Below are 27170 nucleotides of genomic sequence, written 5' to 3'. Positions count from 1 at the left end.
GACCTCTGATGTCTTGTTGTAAGACATTGCTAGGTCAAAGCCAGATCTTTCATGTTTTTTTAACGCAAACTGAAATCTGATGAATGTGATAACTTGTGCAATGACGCCCAACACCAAGAGACCATCCAAAGGTCATCTGAACTCAGAAACATGTTCAAATTACTGCTAAACTTTAATATGTTCTTAAAACTACATTCCAAGCTTATCCTATACCAGGAGTATAGGATTCTTGAATTCTGGTAACAGCGACACATAAATTGAGATTTCCTTTGTTCAACGTTGAACTCCATGGGAGAAAAAATGGCCCTCCGCCTGGATCAGTACAAGAGATGGGCTCTCAGGTAAAGTATTTCTGTGCTACTAACATCACCAAACAGAAAATAATAATTCAACAAGTTCTCACACTCCCTCAAGTTCAAGTTCAAACACTAACTCATCTGTCATTGGTCGAACACCCACAAGAGAGTCACGTCCCAAACGAATGCCATTGGTTGAGGCTATGCCGTAAACTGGTCAGGATTCTCAAACAAACAAAACACTATTTTTATAATGTGTTTTTACATTGTGGAAAAATTACACGCATCTGCCAATATTACCTAAGTGTTGGCTAAGTACTTAAGTGTGTGTGGGGGTGGGGGTGGGGGTGCATTTGGGAGTTTAAAGGAATGTGGCTGTGGATGATTGAAGTATCACAGTTACTTACACAAGTGTCTCACAACTCACAGGGAAACTAAATTATACGTCATACATTCAGACTTTATTCCCCTTTTTTCGAAACATGTACTAAAGAAAAAATCATAACAAATACACAGCATTAATATTAATGCACAGAGAAATCACCCAGTCATTATACACCTTTACTTTATCTGATATTTAAGTGCATGCACAACTGTTTTGTGGCAATGGACTGATGTTGCTTTCACAGAGTGCAATACAAAAAAACTGACCACAGAGGACGCCATAGACTAATTCACCATTAGGTTTTACTTGGGTAGCAGTGACATCTAGAGGACAAGACACTTTATTTGTGTCAATGCAACTGTAGGATCAATTGGCAGGCATTTTAAAGTGAAATATTGTTCACCCAATAAATAATAATAATACTTTCCTCACCCTTTACTCATTCCAGTCTTGTATGTTGTTTTCAGTGGAACACTTCACACAGCTCTTTCAAAGTGACCAAAATTGACAAAAGAAATTATAAAAATATTACAATAAAAAACACCTTTGTTTGAGGAACAGACTGACATTTTTCAGTGAAAATCTCACTTCTTAAATCAAACTCTCACGCGACACAAGAACCAGTGTCACTGATGATGTCCTTGACATCCAATCTGAAGTGATGTGAAGTTGCAATATGTGATTTGAAAGCTAGCGTTGGGCAAGATTTTCAATAACTTACAATTTTGTTCTGTTGATCACATAAAGTCTGTCAGAAAGTACGAAAAAATATAGCACACAAGACACATGGTCTGTTGTTATGATATTTCTTCCCCTTTTTTGGCGTTTGACCACCTCTGATCACTATATGGGTTTATTATATAGAAAGAGCGAAGCAAACTTTTTGTTTCATTGTATTTTTTATTTTCAAATTGTATTTTCTTGTTTCTTAGAAAACTGAAAAACAGCACACAGGTTTGGAACAATATGAGGGTGAGTAAATAATGAATGATTTTTTTGTAAAATGTATTAAACTTGGGTTGTGATCAAATTCACATTGTTGGCTCTATATTTTGCAGAATGTTAGATGTATCCTTCATCCTGAAATGGGAAAGGAACAAAACAATGTATTAATGTGCACTGCAGTCTTTGTCTAAGTGACAGTTTTTCCAAGCAAAATATTAAACTATTAATTAATTTATATAAAAATAACAACACTTACATGCAAACTATTCTGTCCAGCCTTTCTTTAAAATTCTAAGAAATTGGAGGAAAAATATAGAGTAGTTATTAAACAAATTTCTCTTGAAAATGAGATGAGAAAATTGGATGGATGGATGGATGGATGGATGCTCACCTGGGTAGCTGGGGGAGGAGAACTGGCTAGAAGATGCCCATTGTCACTGATATCAGATGGTGGTTGAATCACAGTAGAAAAGCCACTTGCAGATACTTTAACAGATACAAATTGAACATCCAACAATTTTAGATTTTATGAATGTTTAGTTTATTTTAATTATTATAATTAAAAAGCTAAAACGTTGCAAAGTACCTGTGTTCTCTTTAAATTCAACCTTGCCCGAGTTGAAGACCCCATCTTGTGAAGTTAAACCCTATAGAAGTAGAGAAAACTTTTTTTGAGCACCATATAACACATCTGTTTATATTCATTCATTCTCAAGAGATGCAAAGCCAACTTGCTGTTTTAAAACAAATCACAAAACAAAATAACACTCATGAACCATTAGGCTATTACATTTCTTCAAAATTCTGTTTTCCTGAACAAATCAGTTGCTGTATACCCGTATCTGACCTCTAAAGTGGTTTGGAGTCTTCATAAAACAGCATACAGAGCTTTACTAGTGTGTGTATCTGTACTGACTGTCACTGCTTTTCATCACGTAACGCAAGCTTGATCATCAAAGTGAATTTTGGGAGCAAGCAGCATTATGCCACAATTGCAATAGAAATTCAAAAGTACAGTTCCAAACTCCCAAACAGATGTTAAACTCCCCCTACCTGTGCTGAGGTCAGTGCCAGCCTGGTCTCCAACAGCAGCACGCGACTCTCCAAGTTCTCCCACTGGTTGCTCTCGATGATAATCTTGCCAGCCAAGCTTTTCTCCAAAGCATGTATCCTGTGTTCCATGAGGGCCAATCGCTGCTCAAGTCTGCCAACACTCTCCAGAAGACTTACCTCCACGCCCCTCAGCCGGCTCTCTAACACACACTCCTAAAGAGACAGTATGTGCATTAGAGTGGATTGAACAAGTGCAGAATTTTGCAGAAGATTGTGTGTACTAGGAATTGGCAATTTGAGTAGTTGTGTAGCTTAGTTCCACAACTTAGAAAAAAAACACCAATGGACCCAGAAAATTTTAATGAAAGTTACAATGTGTATGAAGTACACTACCATTGAAAAGTTTGGGGTCAGTAAGATAAAATACTTTTATTCAGCAAGGATGCATAAAATTGATCAAAAGTGACATTAAAAGACACTGATAAGGATACAAATGCTGTTGTATTGAAAACATGTATGACGGTGTCCACTAAAATATTAAGCAGCACAACTGTTTTCAACATGGGTAATAAGAAATGTTCTTGAGCACTGAATCAGCATTTTAGAATGATTTCTGCAGGATCATGTGACACTGAAGACTGGAGTAATGTTGCTGAAAATTCAGCTTTGCCATTACAGGAATAAATTACATTTCAATATATTATGAAAGTAAACAATTTTAAACTGTACTAATATTTTACAATATTGCTTACAATATTTTTTTTTACTGTATTTTTGAATGCAGCCTTGGTGAGCATAAGAGACTTATTTCAAAACACAAAACTTTTGAACTGTAGTGTATGTAAAATATATATTTTATTTTAATCACCATATATTTATTATCTTTAATAATGGTTTAAAAAAATCTAACATTAACAACCTACGTTTGAAAAAAATTAATAAATGAATAATATCCACAAAAAAAGTCAAGACTTTCTAAAAAAGAAAAAAAAATGTATTTCTATTAACAACAGTGTTTGCTGTGGAGAAAACAACACTGCTACGGCTTGTGATAAGCAACCAAGTTTCTCGTAGCACTTTACACTTTCTTTTGACCATTAAAGCTGACTAGTTGCTGCATAATGTCCATTACTCATGCACCTCCCTGTGTGTACATGTGTTGCACGCATTCTCACAGTGGAATCTGTAGGTAGAGGCAAATCCTCAAAATGTTCTAAATCCTCCTTTTCTGTTTCATCTTCATATTGTGGCTGCTCATCTGAAGAGCATCTGATCTGAGCTGGTGCTGAGCTGCAGCCAAGATGCCTTTCTACCAGTGGCTGCGTCTGAGGTACCTCAGAGGGAAAGAAGCAGATATAATAATAATAATTATTATTAAATCAATTATGTTTATTTTATAAAACATGAGGTTTCCATGAACACTTACTGTCAGGGCTGTTAACACCAGTGAGTTACTCTCAGCAGAAGGGATCTCATTTTTAATGCAGCTCTTCAACTGAGGCCTTCTCTTTGGCTTATTAACATGCTGTAAGACAATTGTAAACTGTTTATTCCATTAAAGTAATACACAAAAAAATACATATTTATTTCCATATTAAAATAATACATATAAACAAATAAATGCAATATGGCCAATAACCAATAAATCAAGTAAAGTCAAGTAAAATGTCAAATAATATCAAGTAAATTTAAGCATCACAACATAATGTAAAGTATTAACAATAAATAATCATTTTGAGAACAGCTAAAGATTATGTTATTTAATATTAGTGTTTTTAATAAAAATTAACTTGACAGATGACAGCAAATGTAAAAACGTAAATGTAAAAATAGGGGAAATAGGAATGCAAAATTAATGCTCAAATTTAAAGAGTTAGTTTGCCCTAAATGTTTCATAATTTATTCACACTCATGTCATTCCAAACCTGTAATAATGAAATCTAAGAGATTTGAATTGAATAGTCCAAATTTTGTGAAGAGACACGGTCAGTTTATATGATAAACAGATTGAATTTAGGCTTTTATTCACATATAAACATTCATCATTGCACACATCAGAAATGGTAAACAGAAGCTCAAGCATGTTCGCTTGACGTGCAAGAAACAATGAGGTTCATTCTTGTGTTACGCAAAACACGTTTGAGCTTCTGCAGGAACCAATGAGGTTTGTTCTCACGCGTCAAGCAGGTTCTGTTGAGCTTCTGTTTATGATTGCCATTCAATGTTTATATGTAAATAAAAGCCTAAATTAAATCTATTCATTATACACAACAATCAAGCAGGAATTTTGGACTAAACCGCTCATATCATATCGATTGGTTTTACAATCTCTTTATGAACTTTTTTAAGCATCAAAAAGCAGAAATCTCTCATTTCATTCAAAATATCTTAATTTGTGTTCAAAAGATGAACGAAAGTCTTACGGGTTTGGAATGACATGAGGGTGAGTAATTGATGATAATTGCCTTTTTTTGGTGAAGTAACCCTTCAAATAAAACAATAACTGGCTGGTAACTGAAATGGTATCATATCTCTATTTAAGAAAAAACGTATGTGGGTACTTCTTTGAGATACCTTGCTTTCTTTAGTGAGTTCTTTGTGCTTGTTGAGAACAAGGCCAATGATATCACAGAGAATGGTGACTTTCCTCTCAGCAAAGCCAAACTGAAGAAACTGCTGTTTGGTCAACAATGGCTTATAGCTGAACACATCCCTCAAGACCTACATTTTAAGAGATGTTCCCATGAAAATGCATATACAACAAAAACTTTAAGGGTCTAACATATTAAATGAATTAGAAGGAAACGAACCCCTGAGCGGATTAAAATCACAAACAAAAATTTGATTTGTAGAATTTCTGGTACAGGAGGAACTCCAGAAGAGCCACCAAGACTAATCACAGGAGGACTAAGCCATATGTAAACAATGAGCTGTAGCGCAAAGGGAAAAATGATGACTGGAAAAATATGATAGAACTGCTAAACAGAAACACTACTTTCCTGTTACAACAACTCTAATTTTTAGCAAATGCCATTGAGGCCCTCAAGGTAAAATACTGAGACCACTAATTCCCCCCAGAATATTTCACGTGAGCTGCAGATGATCCTGGGACGAAGGCCAGAACTTTTAAAACGGCACGAAAGGTCAATGCATAGCATGACGTGTCGAAAGACAGAGCAGCTCTTCAGTCCCACGGATAAACGTACAGAATTGGCTTTGAGTTAATCAGAGATCAGATGACTTGGACCAACATGAAGGCTAGCAGAGAATTTTAATTACTCAAGACTTGGTGGAGAAGAGCTGCCAGTTGAACATCTGAATGCAGGAGAATGGGGCTACAGATGCTCCGAATCAGAGCTCTGGAAGAGACCTACGTTTCTGATTTGGGGGTTAAAACCCTCAGAGATCAGGAACAGTGCCAATAAAATGGCTATTAGGGAACATAAAGCATGGCTTTGTAAATTTCATTACATGTAAAATTGCTTTAAAAAAAAAAAAAAATCCACCTCATTAAAAGTCAATGTGAAAAACATTATTATTGACACGGTCGTAGCTCTAAACTATTATTTTTGACCTCATTTTGACTGAAACAATGCAACTGCAACAACTCTGATCAATATAAAACAAAACTCCTCAAAACCACTAGCTCTTGAAAGAAACAGCAGTTTATAAAAGTCAAATTAAAGGGGATTGCACTGTCACAAACATGCATGCTAATAAAGATCTGTTGTTGATTTCAAATGAAAATTATCCAATAGCTAACGCCATCCATAAAACATGTTAGCTGTATATATAACATAGCCTTTTAACTATGACTCAATTTTTTAAACAAGATTTTAAAGGGATGTTGTCATGTTTCAAAACTATATTTTCTGCTGAATGCAAAATAAGATATTTTGAAGAATGTTGGTTTTGGTGACCACTAACTTGAAATGAAGAGTTAACAATGACAGAATTTTATTTTATGAATTATCCCTTTAAAATATTTTCATCCTATTAAATAACAACCGTAGTGAATACAGTATAATATACATATACATAATATACATGGTGAAAATAATATATAATAAGCTACATTCATGCAATTCACCTTATAAACATTCTCAATAAATCGTAAATCATTCATTCCGGTAAGTTCCACACCATAATCGACCAGGTGCTCTGTGAGTGAGGGGGAAAAGGACGTGAAGGTAAAGCTCACAATAGGAAGACACGCTGATGGATCTCCCACAGCCAATCTGGAAGAGTAAACCACAACATCAAATTATAAAGCACTTGTACTGACAATCACCTCAGTAAAAAGTGTCACAAAAGCAACACCATAAAAGTTTTCAATCAAATAAAGTTTTGAAACATGTCTGCAAGCCATTTTGAGTATCGTGCTGGAGACAAATTAAGTCATCTTTCTGGATCATCTCCAGCATATACAAGCCAAACGGATCTGTCTTTCTAAAAAGAATGTTGTGTTTGATGCATCTCACATCAAAACCTCTTCACTGAGCATCTGATGTGCAGCTTGAGATCCTGGTAGAGGAACGGAGCTGGTTTTTGTAAAGCCTGTTTACAAAATAGCTCAGCATTGGAGAGGCTTGGGACAAGTCTTCAACTTTCCAAACTTCAAAACAAAATATGGGACATGAAACACTGGCAGACCCCCATTTTGAATGTTTATATGAGTCAAGATGTTTAAAGTCTAGGCCAAAAAAGTGGGGGGTGGAATTGGAGGACGTTAATGTCTAATTAATTACATCCCGCATATATCATCTCTGCTGACTGCATGTGAAAACTGAATTCAGAAGAGCTATACATTCATAAAGGTTGGGAGATTTTTATCGAGTGTCAATGTAGTCACATTTTACTAAAGGAGGTCCCTTTATTTACTTGCTTGAGGAGGGAAGGGAAAATATAGGGGCTAAAAACCAACTGTAAGCATCAAAGGCGTTCAAATCAGCGTTTTTGAACAAATCTCTTGAATGAATGATTAAATGACAAATACACTTTTTTTTTTTCAACACTTGCCGCCACCTTTTGCCGTAACTATGTAATCGATACAAACGTTATTTGAAGCGCCAAGTTCATTTCAAAAGGTGTGATTATATCCGAAAACTCTAACCCCAGTACTTCTGTGATATGAATATTTGTAATACATAAATAACAAAACAGTGAGGTTGAAAAGAGTTAGTAAAGTTGTGTCATATACATGAATAAGATTCCTAAATGAGATAAGATTCGAGATCACGATCTATAATGTTTAATTATGCAGCTCTAACCTAACAAATTACACTTTTTTCTATTTCCACAATGAAGACTTCAGTCTGTCTCTTTGAAAGCTGGTCAACTACTTCACAATCACTTGACTGGCCAAGACTTTTTTCTCTATCTCTATCAAAGACATAAAAGGCCTAGACTCATTGTCAATGACCCGATGTTCACTCATCACATAGTGTTAACTTTTATTTCATGCTAACCATCAAAGGACAATCAGGCCTTCCTTTTACCCCATCCACATTCGTGAAAAGCATAAGTATTCCTGTAGTTCAAACTGCAAAGAATGGCGCTAGCATTGCCAATGTCATGGGTTTGACTCTAAGGGGAATGCCTAAACTGTTAAAATGTATTTCTTTATTACAATGTCGCTTTAGATAAAAGTGTCTGCCAAAGGCATAAATGTAAGTGTAACATACACAAAAAGTATGTATGGCCGCTTCGTGGGCATCAAGACCGGTCTAACAGGTGGACTTCCAGGTGATAGGGTTGGCGATAGGGGCTCCAGGTTTCGCAGCCGTCCAAAAGAGCAGATAGGTAAATTGCTTTGTACACTCAATCTTTGTACATATATACATATATATATATATATATACACACTCACCTAAAGGATTATTAGGAACACCTGTTCAATTTCTCATTAATGCAATTATCTAATCAACCAATCACATGGCAGTTGCTTCAATGCATTTAGGGGTGTGGTCCTGGTCAAGACAATCTCCTGAACTCCAAACTGAATGTCAGAATGGGAAAGAAAGTGATTTAAGCAATTTTGAGCGTGGCATGGTTGTTGGTGCCAGACGGGCCGGTCTGAGTATTTCACAATCTGCTCAGTTACTGGGATTTTCACGCACAACCATTTCTAGGGTTTACAAAGAATGATGTGAATAGGGAAAAACATCCAGTATGCAGCAGTCCTGTGGGCGAAAATGCCTTGTTGATGCTAGAGGTCAGAGGAGAATGGGCCGACTGATTCAAGCTGATAGAAGAGCAACTTTGACTGAAATAACCACTCGTTACAACCGAGGTATGCAGCAAAGCATTTGTGAAGCCACAACACGCACAACCTTGAGGCGGATGGGCTACAACGGCAGAAGACCCCACCGGGTACCACTCATCTCCACCACAAATAGGAAAAAGAGGCTACAATTTGCACAAGCTCACCAAAATTGGACAGTTGAAGACAGGAAAAATGTTGCCTGGTCTGTTGAGTCTCGATTTCTGTTGAGACATTCAGATGGTAGAGTCAACCATCTGTTTGGCGTAAACAGAATGAGAACATGGATCCATCATGCCTTGTTACCACTGTGCAGGCTGGTGGTGGTGGTGTAATGGTGTGGGGGATGTTTTCTTGGCACACTTTAGGCCCCTTAGTGCCAATTGGGCATCGTTTAAATGCCACGGCCTACCTGAGCATTGTTTCTGACCATGTCCATCCCTTTATGACCACCATGTACCCATCCTCTGATGGCTACTTCCAGCAGGATAATGCACCATGTCGCAAAGCTCGAATCATTTCAAATTGGTTTCTTGAACATGACAATGAGTTCACTGTACTAAAATGGCCCCCACAGTCACCAGATCTCAACCCAATAGAGCATCTTTGGGATGTGGTGGAACGGGAGCTTCGTGCCCTGGATGTGCATCCCACAAATCTCCATCAACTGCAAGATGCTATCCTATCAATATGGGCCAACATTTCTAAAGAATGCTTTCAGCACCTTGTTGAATCAATGCCACGTAGAATTAAGGCAGTTCTGAAGGCGAAAGGGGGTCAAACACAGTATTAGTATGTTAGTATGGTGCTCCTAATAATCCTTTAGGTGAGTGTATAAATATATATATATATATATATATATATATATATATATATATATATATATACATATACATAGTGATGTATTATGAGCATCACTACTCATCTTGTGTCACATGATGATCCTTCAGAAATCATTCTAATATCAAGAAACATTTATGTGTATTATCAATGTTGAAAACAGCTGTGTAAAACTTTTTTAGGATTCTTTGATGAATAGAAAGTTCAAAAGAAAAGTATTTATCTGAAATAGAAAACTTTTGAAACATTGTAGGCTACTACTGTTCAAAAGTTTTGGGTCTGTAAGATTTTTTTGGGGGGAGGGGGGGGACTTAAACAAAGTAATACATTTATTCAGCAAGGATGCTTTAAATTGATCAAGTGACAGTATAGACATTTATAATGTTGCAAAAGCTTTCTGTTTCAGATAAATACTGTTCTTTTGAATTTTCTATTCATTAAATAATCCTGAAAAAAAAATTGTACACAACTGTTTTCAACATTGATACATGTTTCTTGAGCAGCAAATCAGCATATTGATTTCTGAAGGATCATGTGACTCTAAAGACTGGAGTAATGATGCTCAAAATTCTGCTTTGAATCACAGAAATACGTTGCATTTTAAAATATATTCAAATAGAAAAAAGTTATTTTAAATTGTACAAATATTTCACAATAATACTGTGTTTGCTCTATTTTGGATCAAAACAATGCAGCCTTGGTGAGCAGAAGAGACTTGTTCAAAAACATTTGAAAAAACTTAATGTTCTCAAACTTTTGACCAGTTGTGTGTTGTGTTGTGTTGTGTGTTGTGTGTTGTGTGGGAGGGATGGATGGATGGATGGGGGTTGGACAATGAAACACCTGATTTTAGACCACAATAATTTATTAGTATGGTGTAGTAGGGTCTCGTTTTGCGGCCAATACAGCATCAATTCGTCTTGGGAATAACAGATACAAGTCCTTCCTTCCTCTTCCAGAACAGTGGGCAGGTCACTAAGTGATGCTGGTGGAGGAAAACGTTTTCTGACTTGGTCCTACAAAATATAACAAAGTGAATCAAAAATGTTAAGATCTTTGTGACTGTGCAGGTCATGGGAGATGTTCAACTTCCCTCAACTTCACTTTCATGTTCATCAAACCATTCTGTCACAAGTCTTGCTGTTTGTATTGGTCCATTATCATGCTGATAAACGGCAGCCAATTTAAGGGTCCTATATTTGAGCCGTTAGGTGCACATTGTCCTCCAGAACTGTTTGATAGTCCTTTCCAGCGTACATCTGTGCTAATTCTCTGCTAATTCAACCTTCTCACAATGCTCTTACTGATGGAAAATCAGTGAAGATCGGCCACCAGGCCGCGTATATATAGGCGTGAAACCTCCAACACTATATTGGCCAATGTTTCAGTTCCATTGCCCAACCCCTATACAATGAGAGGATTGTTATATTTGACTGAACAATTGCTTTAAAATTCACATTTCATACCTTTGGTAGTCCACCTCTCTTGGATACTTTAGAGAACGGAGAGAGGCTTCCAGCTTTCTCAGACATCCTTTCAGATCGCCAGTGGCCATCTCTGTAATTTCATAGGATTTCATCAGGAGTAACATTTGTATCACTATATGTTTAAATAACGTTACATATCGTTCAAATAGAATTCATAGACCATACAATGTAAAATTATCGTGGTATGTTATTTCAACAAGCAAATCCTTTGCATTCATTGATTATTATATATTTGCGATTGTAATACAGTACGAACTGTCTTACCGATGGTTGTATTTTATAGTTAAAAAACAGTAATGTTAACCTTTTGTTTTTGCCGCTGAAATATCCGGGTTTGTTTTGATTGGTTTCTATGCACCGGGAGACGACGGTTCACCCCACTGTTTCACTTCTACACATTCATGTCTACACATTCATATTTACAAATTTGGTAATGCAATTTCATGTAATTAATCATTTATTTTATGTATTTTCATTCCTACACGTATTTATTTGTATGAACTTAATCGTTCATTTTATGTATTTTATTTTATATAACCATACAAACATAACGGAAAACTTTTCGATCGAAAGTGCAACTGTATGTACCTGTGCTTGTTTTACTTTAAGCGATTTGCGTCACTTCCACCAATAACAAGAAACGTCAGTTTGGCCAGAGTGTTCGAGGAGGCGGAGGGACAGACAGGAGGGGCGAGTGGACTGATGAATGATAGTGTCACAGGACTGTCTCACCTCGATCTGCAGCGTTGGAGCTGTCAAGATGGCTGTCCTGGGCTCTTGTTAAAAGACTGAGATAATTTCATCCGTGAGACACTGGCAGATCAGCAACTAATTTAGTCGCGGCGGCGGTAGAAGTATTTCATATACACAGAGGTGGGTGGTGCTGCTGCTTTGAGCGATTGACGCTGGAAAAATAAAAACAGAAGCGTTCTATGCGTCACTTTGCGGAACAGCCAATCGGAGATCGGGTTTATGTGTCAAATTGGTATTCCAACCAATCGCTTTAGAGCGAGGCGGGACGTTGTGCTTCAGCCAAACATGATGGAAGACCCATAACTTAAAATATAAACTGTTGAAAACCTCGATTTATATGTGAGTCATCACACTAAATAATATATATTTATATAATTTATAAAGTCTCAGAGCTTGTGCAAATGTTTTTTATACTTCTATAATGTGTCAGATGAGTTCTCCTTTGTTAGGGCAGAAATCTGAAAGGCTACTGATATGCAAATAAAGGCAGAAAAAATAGGTCAGAGTTAAACTACGTTTTAAGTACTTATCAATTGACCTAAAATATATATTTTAGAGACTGTAAATTATGTTTTTGTGATATTCTGGTATAGCTGTTCTGTCCAGCTTGTCATTGTATTGTCTCAGTTTACTGTAAACAGTTTGTTGTCAAGAGTAACACAATTGGAATATGCATGGAGTTGCCAAGCCTGTTCACTTTCACTTTTAATTAAAAGACGAGAGTTAGATGAGCTTATCCACCATAAAAAAACATGTTTATATTATAACTTAATAAGTGCAAGTGTTTTCAAGGGTTTTAGAGCTGCTTCTGCCCTTAGGCAAAGCAGAGGGAAATTGCTTGTACGAGTTCATTGACCTTGTTCAGATTTCCGTTCCATGTTTTAAGCAGGTCTAAGAATTCCCAAGCTCCTCCTACAGAATGCCAAAGAGCATTGCGTCAGTCCTGATCAAGTATGTCAAGATCATATGAGAAAAGCTGTCATGTTAGAGACCCTGTGACAAGGAGAGCGACCAGAGAGCATTCAAGAGCCATTAAAGACAAGAATAGCAATGCTTCTCATTGACTGAGATATGTTTTAGAGAGCGAGGCCCTTGGAGGGAGTTAGACGGAGCCACATAAAAAGGCTTAATGCATATCGCCGAGAGAGGATTAGTGCTACTGTAGTGGAGATAAAGCTGCCATCAGGGGTTTTATTTCCCATCTGACTACTGCACACTCACACTAAAAACAGTTTCCTTTGGGCTGTTTTGCTCTGTCGGATGATGTAAGGATTTGGGGACCTAACTTTGATCTAAATCAAAAATAAAGTGCTGAGAGCTTGAGGCTTCTAGATTACTCTGGTTTAGTTTGTAGGAACAGAAGGCAGAGAGATAAAAGGCTTAATGCACAAAGCTTTCCCTTAATAATAAATAAATAAATACAATAATAGATTATATGATTTACCAAAGCTCTCAGCGAAACGGGAAATAAAAGCAGCTTGTGTGTATCAAATGTTGTGTTAATGTATATGTAATCAAAAACAGAAACTGTTGCATATAGCATACTTCAGTTTTTTTTAATGGTCACATAGAGTTAATGGAGGTCTACAGCATAATTTGACTCAATTTCAAACTGGAATTTACTGTTGAAAAACATTTTATTTTCACTACTGATCAAAATAATGACTTGTTTATTATGCTTACTAGGGCTGGATTTATTTGATGTAAAATAGAGTAAAAACCGCAATATTAAAATATGATTACAATTTAAAATATTATATTTTTGTATATTATAAAATGTAACTTGTGTGTAATATATTGTAATATATTTTAAAATGTAACTCCTGTGATGGCAAAGTGTTCAGTGACACTTCCTTCAGAAATCATTCTAATATGCTGATTTATTGATATTAACAGATTTATTGTTATTATTGTTATTATCATGTTGAAAACTGATTTTGCTGCTTATTATTTTTGTGGAATCAGTGATGCATTTTCTTTCAGGGTAGAAAGTTCAGAAAGTTAATTTATTTGAAATTGAGGTCTTTAGTAAGGCTATAAATGTTTTTACTGTCACTTTTAAAAAGATTAATGTGTCCTTGCTTGATCTTTTTTTTTTAAACCTTACTTACCCTAAACTTTTAAAATTGCAGTGTATCATGGTTTCCACAATATTAAATGGCACAACATTGATAAAAACAATTATAATAAGTGTTTAAGCACAAAATCAGAATATTAGAATAATTTCTGAAGGATCATGTGACTGAAGACTTGAGTAATGGATTCTAAAAAAGTTGGCGTAGTGGCATTTTTTTTTTATCTCAAGCTACACAAACTAGTATACAAGTACACTATTTCAATGCATGAAGTTGTACTGAAATGCATATATATATATATATATATATTATTATTATTTTTTATTTATTTTTTTTTCAGATCTGCAGATGGGTCAGGGTCTGTGGAGGGTGGTGAGGAACCAGCAGCTGCAGCAGCAGTACAGTGAACAGTACTTCCTCCAGCGGGACAGAGAGCGGGGCCGGAGGCTGGGGCCCCCACTGGCTGATCCGCTGCAGCAGCGCCGCACACCGCAGTGCCAGGTCCCCGGCAGTGACATCAGCCACCTGCTGCGTGTCCGCAGGGGCAAAGAGGAACAGGGCTTCATCGATCTTGAGATGATGCCGCCCGAGCTCAGCATCACCATTCTCTCCTACCTGAATGCTACCGACCTGTGCCTGGCCTCCTGTGTGTGGCAGGACTTGGGCAATGATGAGTACCTGTGGCAGGGGTTAGTGATGTGTTCAGCTTCCATATAAAATATTGGGCCCCACTTTATATTAGGTGGCCTTAAGTACTATGTACTTACATCAAAAAATAAGTACAATGTACTTACTGTGTTCAAATTGTATTGCGAAACACCTTTGCTGATATTGAGGTGGGATACGGGTAGAGTTAGGGACAGGTGTGGGGGTATGGGTAAGTTTAAGGGTAGGGTTAGGTGTAAGGGAAGTGCCAACTGTGTAATTACAAATGTAACTACAGAAATTAATTACAGACGTAATTACATGCAGGTATTTTTTTAAATGTAAGTACAATGTAAAAACATGTATGTACACAATAAGTACATTGTAGCAAATGATTAAGTAAAATGTTAGTACATAGTAGTTAAGGCCACCTAATATAAAGTGGGTCCAAATATTGTCTCAGTATTTTCTCAGAAATAATTTAGGAACTATATAAGGGAGGAAGGAAACATAGGCCAGTTTCACAGACAGGGCTTAGATTGATTCAGGACTAAGCCTTAGTTCAATTAGGACATTTAAGTAACATTTATAAACATGCCTTAGAAAAAAAACATTACTGGTGTGCATCTTGTGACAATGGCACTGACTTAATTTAAGACATGTCAGGGCAAGTAGCTTTCAGTTAAAACAGCTCAACATGCGTTAAAGTGTGGGACTAGTTTAAGCCTTGTCTGTGAAACCAGGGGATCATGTTTCTTTCAATGGATTTGATGCGAACTAAAGTGTATTCATTATTTCAGCTCCTAGATTTCCTACTGTTCTGATATTTATGTACGTATATAGATATTACCTATTTCCCACTACTGAAGAAAATATTTTATATTTTATCATTCCTCCTATTCAACTGCTTGTTTTTCTTTGTCTGCCCTCTAGCCTGTGCAAGTCCACTTGGGGTCACTGTTCCATATACAATCGAAGGCTTCCTTATGGATTTTCCTATAGAAAGCTCTACATGGAATTAGATGAAGGAAGTCTAACCTTCAACGCCAACCCGCAAGAGGTACAAAAAATACAAGCTTTTGTTCTGTCTCGCCACAATAATGTATCTGTAATTAGAGGCCAAGCCATTTAATGTTTAAACGGGCAAAGAACAGAGAAATTATCATAACCACAGTGTTCTTTGGAAACACAATTCTGACCAGCCTTAGCTATGATTAATATGACGGTTTCCTCCTCCACCCTGTAAATTCCCACATAACCCAGCAATGCTCATACTGCAGACTAAATATATTATTTTTACAAGCTCACCTAGAATGAATAATGGTGCATGACATAGGCTTTTAGACCACAACCCGGATTAAAACGAAATGAATGGCTTTTCTCTCATGCAAGCTGCTCTTAAAACATAATTTCTGTTCAAAGATGCATTTGAATGTCTTGACTCCCCCTCGCTTGTGTCTTAGGTTAGATTAGCAAAGCTTTAGCTGTCCACTTAAAGGACATGCGATAGCCTTGCTCCGGACTAAACCGCGGTGTCTGGCAAAAAAGCTTGCCCCCTCCTTCACTTTTTCCCCTAATCCCCACACCCTGTTTTATGTGGGTTCTTTCATTCAGGGTATCAGTTACTTCATGTCCAGAGGTATTCTTGTGGACCACCCGAAGGAAATTGCCAAGTTTATATTCTATACCAGAATGCTGAACTGGAAGATGCTGCGGATTTATCTTGATGAGCGGTTCGTTTCTTAATTTTTTTCATTTCCTTTAATTATTGTAAAATACATTTGTTTATACCAAGCTACATACATATATCAATACCATGAACCATAGTCATATTTGGAGGGAAACAACTGGGCACAATAAATTGTTATACAACATATATACTGTACATGCATATCTCAATTTATTTAATTCCACTACTGATAGTAACTACAAATGTTGATTAAGTTTACTGTGTTTGCAGACGAGATGTCCTGGATGACCTGGTCACACTTCATAATTTTAGTAACCAGTTCCTCCCCAATGCACTGAGGGACTTCTTCAGACACATTCATGCCCCGGAGGAGAGGGGCGAGTACCTGGAGACCCTCATCACTAAGTTTTCTCATCGTTTCTGTGCCTGCAACCCCACTTTGGTCCAGGATATGGGCTTAAGTCCTGGTAAGTGAACTACAGCACAGTCATTACAGATACCAGAACGGCACTTGTACTACGATGTGATCTAGTGTGTAATTGCGACATCAAGATTACGGTGGTTTGCTTTGTTGGGTGACAGGCATGTACAGCTGGTCACAAGTGACGTTCACAGATTTTTGCCATAGGCAACGATTAAAGTTGAAGTGCTGGTTCTAATTGTGGTACATGCAAATCACAAATTGCAGGATTAGCATTATCATGTATTGATTTGAATCAACCATCTTTTATTAGGTGCAGATCTGCATGATCTTGTCTTTGTATAGAGCAACATGTGAGAAATCCTTTGTACTAACACTGCCGTTGGCTTCTAAAGCCGAACTAAGCCCACTGGCTTAGAGTGTTAGCAAAAGAGGACCCTGTGTCGAGTCCAACCAATCAGAGTTACTGCCTGCAATAACATGTGACTTGTAGTGCATGTGTGCTACTGTACAAGCAGGAAGATTTATTATAAATTACTGACAGAGCTCACTCTTCAAGCCAAATTGTGCTCTTCTCACATTGTTTCCATATTGGCAGTCAAAGGTTTGGAATCATTTATTAATAATTCATTAACAATACATGTATTTGATGTAAAATTCTGTAAAAGCAACAATATGGTGAAATATTATAATTTAAAGTAACTAATGTGCTGATTTATTGCTTTAAAGAAACTTTCTTATTATTATTAATGTAAAAAAAACTGTTTATTATTAAAAAAACAGTAATATTTTGTGAAAACATACACTATTATATAATACAGTAATATAGTATTACTATTTATAATACACAATTATTTAAAAGTTTGGGGTCCTTAAGATACTAAAAAAGGGGTTCTAAAAATATATAAATTAATACTTAAATTAAATAAAATTAAATTTGAGTCAAGTGCCAGTAAAGACATTTATAATTCTATTTCAAATAAATGCTGTTCTTTTGACATTTCTATTAATCAAAGAATCCTGAAATAAATGTATCACAGTTTAAAAACATATATATTAATAAAATATAAAGCAGCAAAAACAGTTTTCAACATTGATAATAATACAAACCATTATTAATAATTTAGCACCAATATTAATTTATAATAATTAATCACCAAATCAGCATATAGAATGATTTCTGAAGGATCATGTGATGCTGAAGACTGGAGTAATGATGCTGAAAATTCAGCTTTGCATCACAGGAATACATTACATTTTTAAATGTATTCAAACAGAAAACAGTTATTATCAAATGTAATAATATTTCACAATATTACGGTTTTTACTGTATTTTTGATCAAATAAATAAGGTAACAAATTAAAGTTTCTGCATAATGCAAACAATTTTATTTGAGATAGGGGTTAGAACATTACAATGGAAAAATGACATAACACACCTCTCTCTCTCTCTCTCTCTCTCTCTCTCTCTCTCTCTCTCTCTCTCTCTTCTGGTTTTGCAGATGCGGTGTACGTGCTGTGCTACTCCCTCATCCTTCTCTCCATCGATCTGACCAGCCCTCACGTAAAGAACAAGATGTCCAAGAGAGAGTTTATCCGAAACACACGGCGGGCTGCTCAGAACATCAGCGAGGACTTTGTTGGCCACCTCTATGACAACATCTATCTAATCGGCCACGTGGCGGCCTAGGCACTACAGCGCTTGAAACGTCAGAGAGAGCTGGCACATAAAACATTAGCGAATGCACTAGGAAGGATTACACTTGAAGCTGGAAGAAACACTGTCAGAACTCATTTTAAAATGAAGTCCTATGAGTTAGGCTCTTGTTATGATGCGCTGCATTACAAAGACGTGGAGGACAGCCACAATGTGAAGAATCGGCAAAGCAAGTCAGTTGTTAGCAGGCTAGCAATGGTAGCGACAAGGTTTACCTACAATAAACTGCTTAACATGCAAAACTATGTAGCTACATGAAGATATATGAGATAAGCTATGAAGTCAGTTAAAGCTGAATGTAGACTTAACGGGGCTCATATTTACAAAGACATCTATTTTCTTCCTCATTCTAATTTGAAAACATCTTATATCAAATGAATGTCAGCCTTTTTGCCATATCTACAAAATGCAGGCAAGTCTAAGACGTTCAGTCTAGTCACTGTGATATCAAAGGATTGACAGACTAAAACAGCAGAACTAATGAAAATGAACAAAAGCATTTTATTTTAATTCTATGTGTACTTTCTTGTTTTAGGAGGCTTTGCGTTTGTGCATTGTCACATAAGTCTCATCTTCCTTGAGAAGAGTAAAACCCTGAGACATTGTATGCACTGAATTTTTATTACATATGTTTCGTAGGTTTGGTACCTTTTTTGGTCATCTTCCTTTCTATTTTTTTTTTTTTTTTTTTGTACACCAAATTTAGACTGTCCAATCCTATTTAAATTATATACCTGCAAATACTTCATATACAAGCAAATGAAATCAGCTTTCATCATGTATCATCTGAAAATCTGAATACGTTCATGGAGAGAAACTTTTCTCAAAAAATTCATTGGACATCTCTTTTAGTTAAGTATTTACTCCCAGTTCATAAATATGGGGATTTTTTTTTCTTTCTTTTAGTTAAGTATTTACTCCCAGTTCATAAATATGGGGATTTTTTTTCTTTCTTTTATTCAGATTTTCTACAATAGGGTGCCAATAAAGAGGAATAATTACTAAACAACATATACACAATAATAAGGAACAATATTATTATTCACACGCTCTGCATAGTTTAATTTAATGTTGAACATTTTATTTGCACATAATGTATATATTTAACTATAGAGATTTATAAACATTAAATTTTATTTTGGAGTATTTTAACTAAGAGTTGTGGTTTTTCTCTCAATTAAAAGATTGAATTCTTGTTTGCACTTTTTTGACATATTTACCATGACACAATAATTCTGACCATTGTTATCCAGTGCTGAATTAACTGTAATTTTAATAACAGATTACAGCTCATTTTTCCTTGGTTCTTTTGACTATATGCTCAGCTATTATTTTGGTTAAATAGCAGAAATAATTTGTTTAATATAGTTTTCAGAATGATAACACTGGACTAACGCACTTATAGATTGTATCACAAATAAAACTTTGAAAATCACTGTTTGCATAGTCACGTGTGCATGTGTGTTCACTGGTTGATCCTTAACATTTAAAAAAGCAATGCATGTGTTTAAATACGACATATTATTTGATTGGGGAAAAAACATAAATATTGTAATAATTGCAATTTTTTTGTAAATCGGAATTTACATAAATTGTGGGACTGCAAGCTATTTATAATAATATTGGAGTATTTCTTTCTAGAAATTAGAGGACAAACATTTATTGGTCAGACAAAATAAACAATTTTCTCAGGTTAAATGAATGCGATTGTTTCAACTTTGTAGGCTTATGATTTCAAAATTACTCTGCGTGAGAAAGACATCGCAACTGTCTTCGCAAGAATTATCGTTTCTATGGCGGGCAAATGAAAAGATTACTTTTGATGGAAGTTGCTACACATTTGTGCTTGAAATTGAATAGGAGTAGGCTAACTGACCGTATGTGAATTCTTAGACGGCTATAGTTGTCACAAACGTTTACAACTCACTAACTATAAAATAAAGTTGGCGCGAAATTTATCCTCCAAATTAAACTTCCAATATTGTATTATTGTTATTATTGGGTAGCCTACAATAGCTGATTAAACAAGTGAACACAAAATAACCACACTAAGGCATGAAGCAATATGGTCGATTCAACTGAAAAGGATGCACTGGGTTTTCTATATTTTCTAGCGATGTTTTTAAAATGTTATAGACTACATTTAGTATGCAAAAGGCTACTATTAAGAGAATAAAAAAGGACCAGTAGCTGTTTTTGTAGCCAACTCTTTAATGTATATGCGCCCATAAATTATCTTTAAAAATAAACCTAGGCTACTGACCGGTGTAAAAAGTGGTCTCGGTTTCCCCTTCTTCTATAATAAAATAAACTACATGTGATTCATTTTATTACTTTGCTCGACCTCTAATATGTCATCAACAAGTTCAGTGGTGAAAACAATAAATGTTTTATTCAATCAAAATGCATGTTATTTTTGCAGATAACCTAGCTGTCCTACTTTTTTTCTGTTTTGTTCATGGATTTATCAACGGTATGTCGTTAAAATGTTGTTTATCTGAGGTGACGTTATGTTTCTCAGGTCTAATGGCAGAGTTTTGGCTATAATTTGGCATGATTGATGAAGTCCTTGCCTTCGCTATGACTGCATTTCATCAATACAACTATAGCTCAACAACAGCGCGAGCCTCTCTGACGCCTGAAATTGCGTCTGGTCTACCTGACACCCCAGAGAAAACGCAAAGACCTTGTGATTTTCACAAATCTGTGATGACAGAGAGATGGGAACTATAGCCTTGTAATATATATATATATATATATATATATATATATATATATATATATATATATATATATATATATATATATATATATATATATATATATATATATATATATATATATATACATATATATTAATAGGCTATATAATTTATAATTATTAGCTATTATTTTGTTTAAATAAAATGTATTTTACGAGAATAATTAGGCCTATAAAAGATGCGACTACATTCACCTTATAGCTTATAGCTATAGGCTATATTTTACCGTTTAATAAATTAAATCATTGTGGTGATAAAAAAAGAAGGAAATAGGGAGCATGAGCTGATCTGCACGACATCAAGGAGAATAACAGATCACGAATGTTCTCTTATTATTATTTTGGATATGCTTCTTCTCCTGGGAAAGTGCTTTGGATTATTTTAACAGTGTTACTCTCACGCAACTCGTTCTTCGACATGAATGCCAAGCAGATGCCAAAAGTCATGATGCTCCAAAAAAAAAAAAAAAAAAAAAATGTAACCACAACTGCCAACCCAAAGGTCTCCGCTTTTATAGCAAATGTCTCGAGTAATTGGATTTTTTGGTTTTAATTTAATATTAACGTTTTATATGGGCCATGGAGAAGGCTAGTTCGACATATGCTGTCTTTGAAGTCGATCAATTTTATATTTTCTGTGTTAAAACACAGGGCCAATGCAGATCCAATGGGGACAGGCGACAGGGTCACAATGAGTGTCTGTTTTTTCGGTTTTGCCCTGATTTACCCTGGATAGGCCTATCGTCTAAATTTGCTTCGAATAAATGAATTTGATTTCAAACTTTTCGATAAACAAAAAAAAAAAAAGGTATTCTGGACATAGGCTTTACTGTATTTCTTAACGATATGGCACTAGTCAGTGTGAGTTTTGAAACAAGTAGGGATGTGGAGGTTGTCTATAGTCCTAGCTGTTCTGTGTAATGACGGCAGGTTGTTTAGGCTGGTCCTCTTTCTAGGTGTCCTCCTCTATAATGCGGGTATAACCCAGACCCTGCGCTTGAGGACGGGAGTGCCCCTGTTTCTATAATTGTTTCCTGCAAACCAACCCCATCACCCAGCGACCACCGCCTCAAACGCAAGGTTTCTGTACTAAATAATAAAGAATTTCTGAGTGAGTGATTATTTAGGTTGATTGGCTTCCTTAGTCATGTGTCATCGGACAATGCGATTAATTTATTTTTCCTGTGCTGAACAAAGTTTGCAGTTTGGTTCGCTTGTCTCCCAACATGGGGTGCGTTTCCCGTACAACGACGTAACTCACTGCTTAACGACCATAGTACGATGCATCGTTGAAGAAATCAACTAGCTAGTCACGACTGTTTCCCGAAACCGTATTGTCGCAAATATGTCGTTCAACCACGTTGGTTAATGATGTCACGCAGGTGGTGGAGTAATAAATGCTTTTAACTAATTATTTTGAGATCGAATTCATGCTAGATTTTTGCTACACATTATGGATATGGCACCAGAGGAATAATTCAAATTTTTCTCAGTTATTTTGCTTTATTTCCAGATTCAAATAGGGTCTTTTTTACGTAGGCCTACCAGAGCACGTCCGCACATGCGCACTCTTCAAAAACGGTGCTTTAAATCTCTTGACAAACTAAAAGACATTAATGACATTTTTATGTATTCTAAATAAAAGATATAGGTTGTACTGAATGCCAGCTTGCTTATTTTGCTCAAGATAAGGATTTATTAAGTCCACATGTCATGCAAACAAGACACTATGCTTCTAACCACAGGTCGAGAGCTGTCGTTGCAACCACACAAGTTTGCGACGCTGTTTGCGAACGTTCGTTCGAACGATGGTTTCGGGAAACACTGACTGGTTGAACTATGTTGATAACGACGGAACTTGCGGGTGCGTTTCCCAAAAGCATCCAATATGGTCGTTCCACTGCTGATAAAGACGGAACTTGCGACCATTCGTTGCTTTTGGGAAACGCTGGTTTTACAAAGGTTTGAGGCACTTTTAAGTTCGTCAGATTGGGAGAGCTGCTAGCCGACTTTTGAACATCAGTTTAGACTGTCTTATTGGCCTGTTTAACCGTGTTTGATGGGCAGTGAGACCAGCTAAGACCAGTCCAGCATAGGCTTCTTGTGTTTTTTCCCAGCAGGGTGACGTTTCTAAAAATCCTACAGAGAAGGATTTAACATAGGCTATACTTTAGTTTATTAAAATGTCTTAACCCCGTGTTTTCATAGATATGCTCATTTTGGATGCAGGAATTTGGGCCAGTATGAAATCAACTGGTGCTGATGATGGACGCGCCTGTAACTGCAGCATTTCCTTTTGCATGATGATGCCAGACTCTGCATATATATCCCTCATATCCTCGTTTTGATTTGAGCAAAATTTTAAATGAACCTAAATAAGGCCAATAGGCATATCCAGGTGAACAAATCTATCACACACCGATTCTTATTTATTTGTGTTTATGTAGGCTATTTATAATACAGAATTTGCATCCTAAAATTGCGCAGTGTTTAAATTGATCTCTCTTTAAATAATGTTGAAAATCAGTGAAAAAAGTATTGAGTGGGCTAATTCACGTTTGGCTTAACAGAAGGCCTTTTTGACAGAACATTCAACTTTTTATAAAGCCAATATCAAAGGGTAGGACTGTATCTCAGATGGGTATTAAAGTAACATGTGTTCCTTTGATCAAAAGTTTTCTTATTTATGAGCGCACATCATAAGATCAGATCTAAGATAACAGTGGAGTGGATATGAGCTTCCTGTTGCCTGTCTCAGGTCCGTGATGCGCAGATAGAGTCTTCTGTTATGCACACTATAAACGGCACAGGTGTGCCACAGCTGTGAGCTTGTGCCAAAACCAGCCGAAGATCGAGCATCAAACGCGCCCTGAGAGCTGTTTCTTTACCTGTCCGAGGTGAGCTTTTCATGCGAGACACGGACAGACGTCCTTCACAAGCACGTAGAGTTATTGAACCCCAACTTAAATATTACCATGGCCGTGATCGCAGGATTGTTTTATGGTTTGTTTATGCGCGAGGCCGTATCTCTTTGACAGGGGCTGTCCACTGTCACATCATGCCATGCTTGACGTTTGCGGGTGTCTGACATTTGTGGGATTAAGAAAAGAGTTATTCCAGGACCGCAGAGCCGATGGAAGACAGCATGTCATCTTCTGTAGGCCTATAGCCAACCACTGCACAAACGGCTGCACCGCTTCGTGTTTTGTGGATTTGAATTGATAGCTCCATCATCTGCACGGGACAAGGAATCCCGTACAGCCCAGTGTGTGATTAAAAATGTTTATGTTCACAAATTAATTCACATAACTCTTTCTCTTATATTTAGCCATATATTTTATAGGGCCTTGCCCTGAAGATAACCATATCTGCATAGCCGGAGAGAATAAATTTTTTTTTGTGCATATTTTTTAACCCATCACACCCTCATGAGGAGATTTCTCTCATGAATTTGGGCTTACAATTTGAGTTGTATTTAGATTAGTAGATTAATATGTTAAATTATAGGCTATGGTAGGCCAGTGGTTTCTCTTAAATAATTTGGTAGCCTATATAAATGAACATATAATTATATATAGGCTAAGCTTTTCATCTGCATGTTGTAAAAATGAAATTAGAAAAATTAAGTATAACTGACCAAGGGGAGGGTTGTAACACATTTTAATGTTTCAATTCTGGAACCGCAAGAATGCACAAAACAGGATATAGCCAACTTGCTTCAGATTGTATTTGGTGTGAAATGACAGTATTTTTTTTACGTAGATTTACCACGAGACACTCGTAACTTTAAAATATAGATGTTTTATGATTGGTGTTATAATTCAATAGTGTGGCAGGTATCCGACATTCATTTACGTGTGGCCTATATTTCTAAATTCTGTTGCAGACAATATGGGAATTTACCTCGAATTTTCAAAACTAAATAGCACAACACAGATAAACAAAAAATATTGCAACACTATCAGATCTTAAAAACCAAATAACATCATATTTTTGTCAAGCCCTATAATTTTAAATACATGAATGTATGATAAATAGGCTAAATAGAAATGGGCCTAAAGAAACAATACAAAAGTGGCATCTAAATAAGTGATATGCTAAAGGGCCAACATGAAACAAAGCGGGTTAATGTCTGCCATTAACCCACGCCCTAGATCAGCATGACCTCACCGCTTGTGGATTGTTGGGAACCCGTTTGGAGAATGCAGACATCATCTCCCCTCAATGCTGGCCTGTTAATCAACAACGCCGGTGAACTTGGAAAACCCTGGTGCTTAAATGTGCAATATGGGGCGGGAGCCGTAGGGCCAGCAGGGTCAGCCCCTCTCCCCGATGGTAGGTGTCTGGCCCTCCGGCTCTCTGGCTACAATAATATCCAGTGGCTCCAACGCTGAGCCTGGATAATGCATCTGTCCAAGACCCGTAATTACAAGATCATAACATTTCCCCAGCCAGCACCCAACACAGCACTCGGATCCCCTTCATAAGCTGCGCTCATTGCGCCAGTGTCAAACTGTTTGATCTCTGGTGGCAACACTGCTGGAGAAACATACTACATTCGCAAGTCCACTGTTTGGAAAACCTCCACAGCTATATTGTTGAGCACACCCGTATACTGTTTGATACTGTAATTGCACGTTTGTTGTTGTTGTTAGATATTTATTTTTGACCCTAAATTGCGCACATGACTATAGGCCAACTACTGATGCATCGTTTTCTATTTTATCTGCTCAATCTCAGTCTTTAACTTTGTACATCTAATAAGGATTTAATTTAATAGCCTAACCAATTTTCTCATCAAGCTGATGATCACAATTATGCTTATCTCATCTGCTAATATCAGCGCACGGGTTTCAATTTGGCAGTTCCAAAAGGTTTTTGATGTCGTTAGTTTTAGGTGAACTGCGATTGTTTTTATTATTATTATTATTATTATTATTATTATTAGGCTATTATGATTATTATTATTATTAGGCTATTATTATAATAATTATTATTAGCATATTATTATTAGCTTATTATTAGTAGCCTAGTATATTATCATTAGCCTGTTATTATTTACCTATTATTATTATTATTATTATTATTATTATTATTATTATTATTATTATTATTATTATTATCTTCATCAGCTTTTTTCGTGTGAACTGTGGAGATTTGCTTCAAGTCTTAATTGACTATGAACCCTCCCCATTTTCACACATTATTACGTTGTAAAATAAGAAACCAAGTTAATAAAACTCAGTGGTGTGTGTGTGTGCATTATACACGGAAAGCACATTCATAATGACTTCAGAGGACAGAGCGCCAATAACGGCACATGGCTCTAAAAAGCCATTTCTCTTTCACGTTTGATCGCGATTACTGTCATCCTATTCAAAATAAACATAGCCTAGCTTGTAATAATCATGTTATGTGCTACTTATTAGACAGAAAAATCGTCATGGTGTTTATCATTGTTAAACTGACAAAAAAGGAAAATAAATGAAATAGAATAGAATGTGTTAAGGGTTATTGTTTCGGGCGTTCATGTAACACTATTGACACTATAGTATTTAGTTTATAGCCATAAAATGGCTAAAAATATATAATTAATTACAACGCGATAAAAAAGGCTATTCGCTATAGTCGCTGTTTCATGCTATGTCTTTCATCCTATATTAGGCTACTCAAAATATTACGTCATAAATTGTTTACTCATAGCCTTCTTTTGTGGTGAACCACATACTTAATTGCGAACTGATCAAATTTGCCCTATATTTTTGTACACCTGCAAATCTATATTTGGGAAGCAATGTAAAGTGAATAAGTTTGCATTGGAAATCCATCATTGTGCAGAG

At 36.2% G+C, this 27170-nt stretch overlaps 2 protein-coding genes across 8 annotated transcripts; one reads left to right on the top strand and one right to left on the bottom strand.

Annotated features, from left to right (window-relative positions):
- Positions 1-1588: 1588 nt before the first annotated feature.
- Positions 1589-12096, bottom strand: cep44 (centrosomal protein 44). Of its 2 annotated transcripts, none has more exons than XM_079812282.1 (11): positions 12001-12096; positions 11248-11338; positions 6770-6917; positions 5254-5400; positions 4106-4204; positions 3855-4013; positions 2680-2892; positions 2213-2273; positions 2018-2112; positions 1883-1917; positions 1589-1761 (listed from the first exon to the last, which is right to left on the bottom strand). In XM_079812282.1, the coding sequence occupies exons 2-11, from the start codon at positions 11334-11336 to the stop codon at positions 1713-1715; spliced, it is 1095 nt and encodes a 364-aa protein (XP_079668408.1). In that variant the 5' UTR covers positions 11337-11338; positions 12001-12096; the 3' UTR covers positions 1589-1712. The 2 variants fall into 2 exon arrangements, with proteins under 2 accessions (XP_079668408.1, XP_079668407.1); XM_079812281.1 differs by lacking the exon at positions 12001-12096 and adding an exon at positions 11573-11634.
- Positions 11914-20993, top strand: fbxo8 (F-box protein 8). Of its 6 annotated transcripts, none has more exons than XR_013816184.1 (7): positions 11914-12141; positions 14437-14785; positions 15675-15801; positions 16356-16474; positions 16702-16898; positions 18355-19425; positions 19476-20970. XR_013816184.1 is itself a non-coding variant. In XM_079812283.1 (6 exons), the coding sequence occupies exons 2-6, from the start codon at positions 14445-14447 to the stop codon at positions 18540-18542; spliced, it is 972 nt and encodes a 323-aa protein (XP_079668409.1). In that variant the 5' UTR covers positions 11914-12141; positions 14437-14444; the 3' UTR covers positions 18543-20993. The 6 variants fall into 6 exon arrangements, 2 of the variants coding, with proteins under 2 accessions (XP_079668409.1, XP_079668410.1); XR_013816186.1 differs by having other exon boundaries at positions 18355-19479; positions 19533-20264; XR_013816185.1 differs by having other exon boundaries at positions 11926-12360.
- The last annotated feature ends 6177 nt before the right edge of the window (positions 20994-27170 follow it).

This window comes from Gobio gobio (assembly GCF_949357685.1).
Source record: "Gobio gobio genome assembly, chromosome: 3".
In the NCBI taxonomy this organism is placed as follows: Eukaryota; Metazoa; Chordata; class Actinopteri; order Cypriniformes; family Gobionidae; genus Gobio; species Gobio gobio.
Note: the sequence above shows the minus strand (reverse complement) of the source record. Positions and strands in the feature narration are given on the sequence as shown.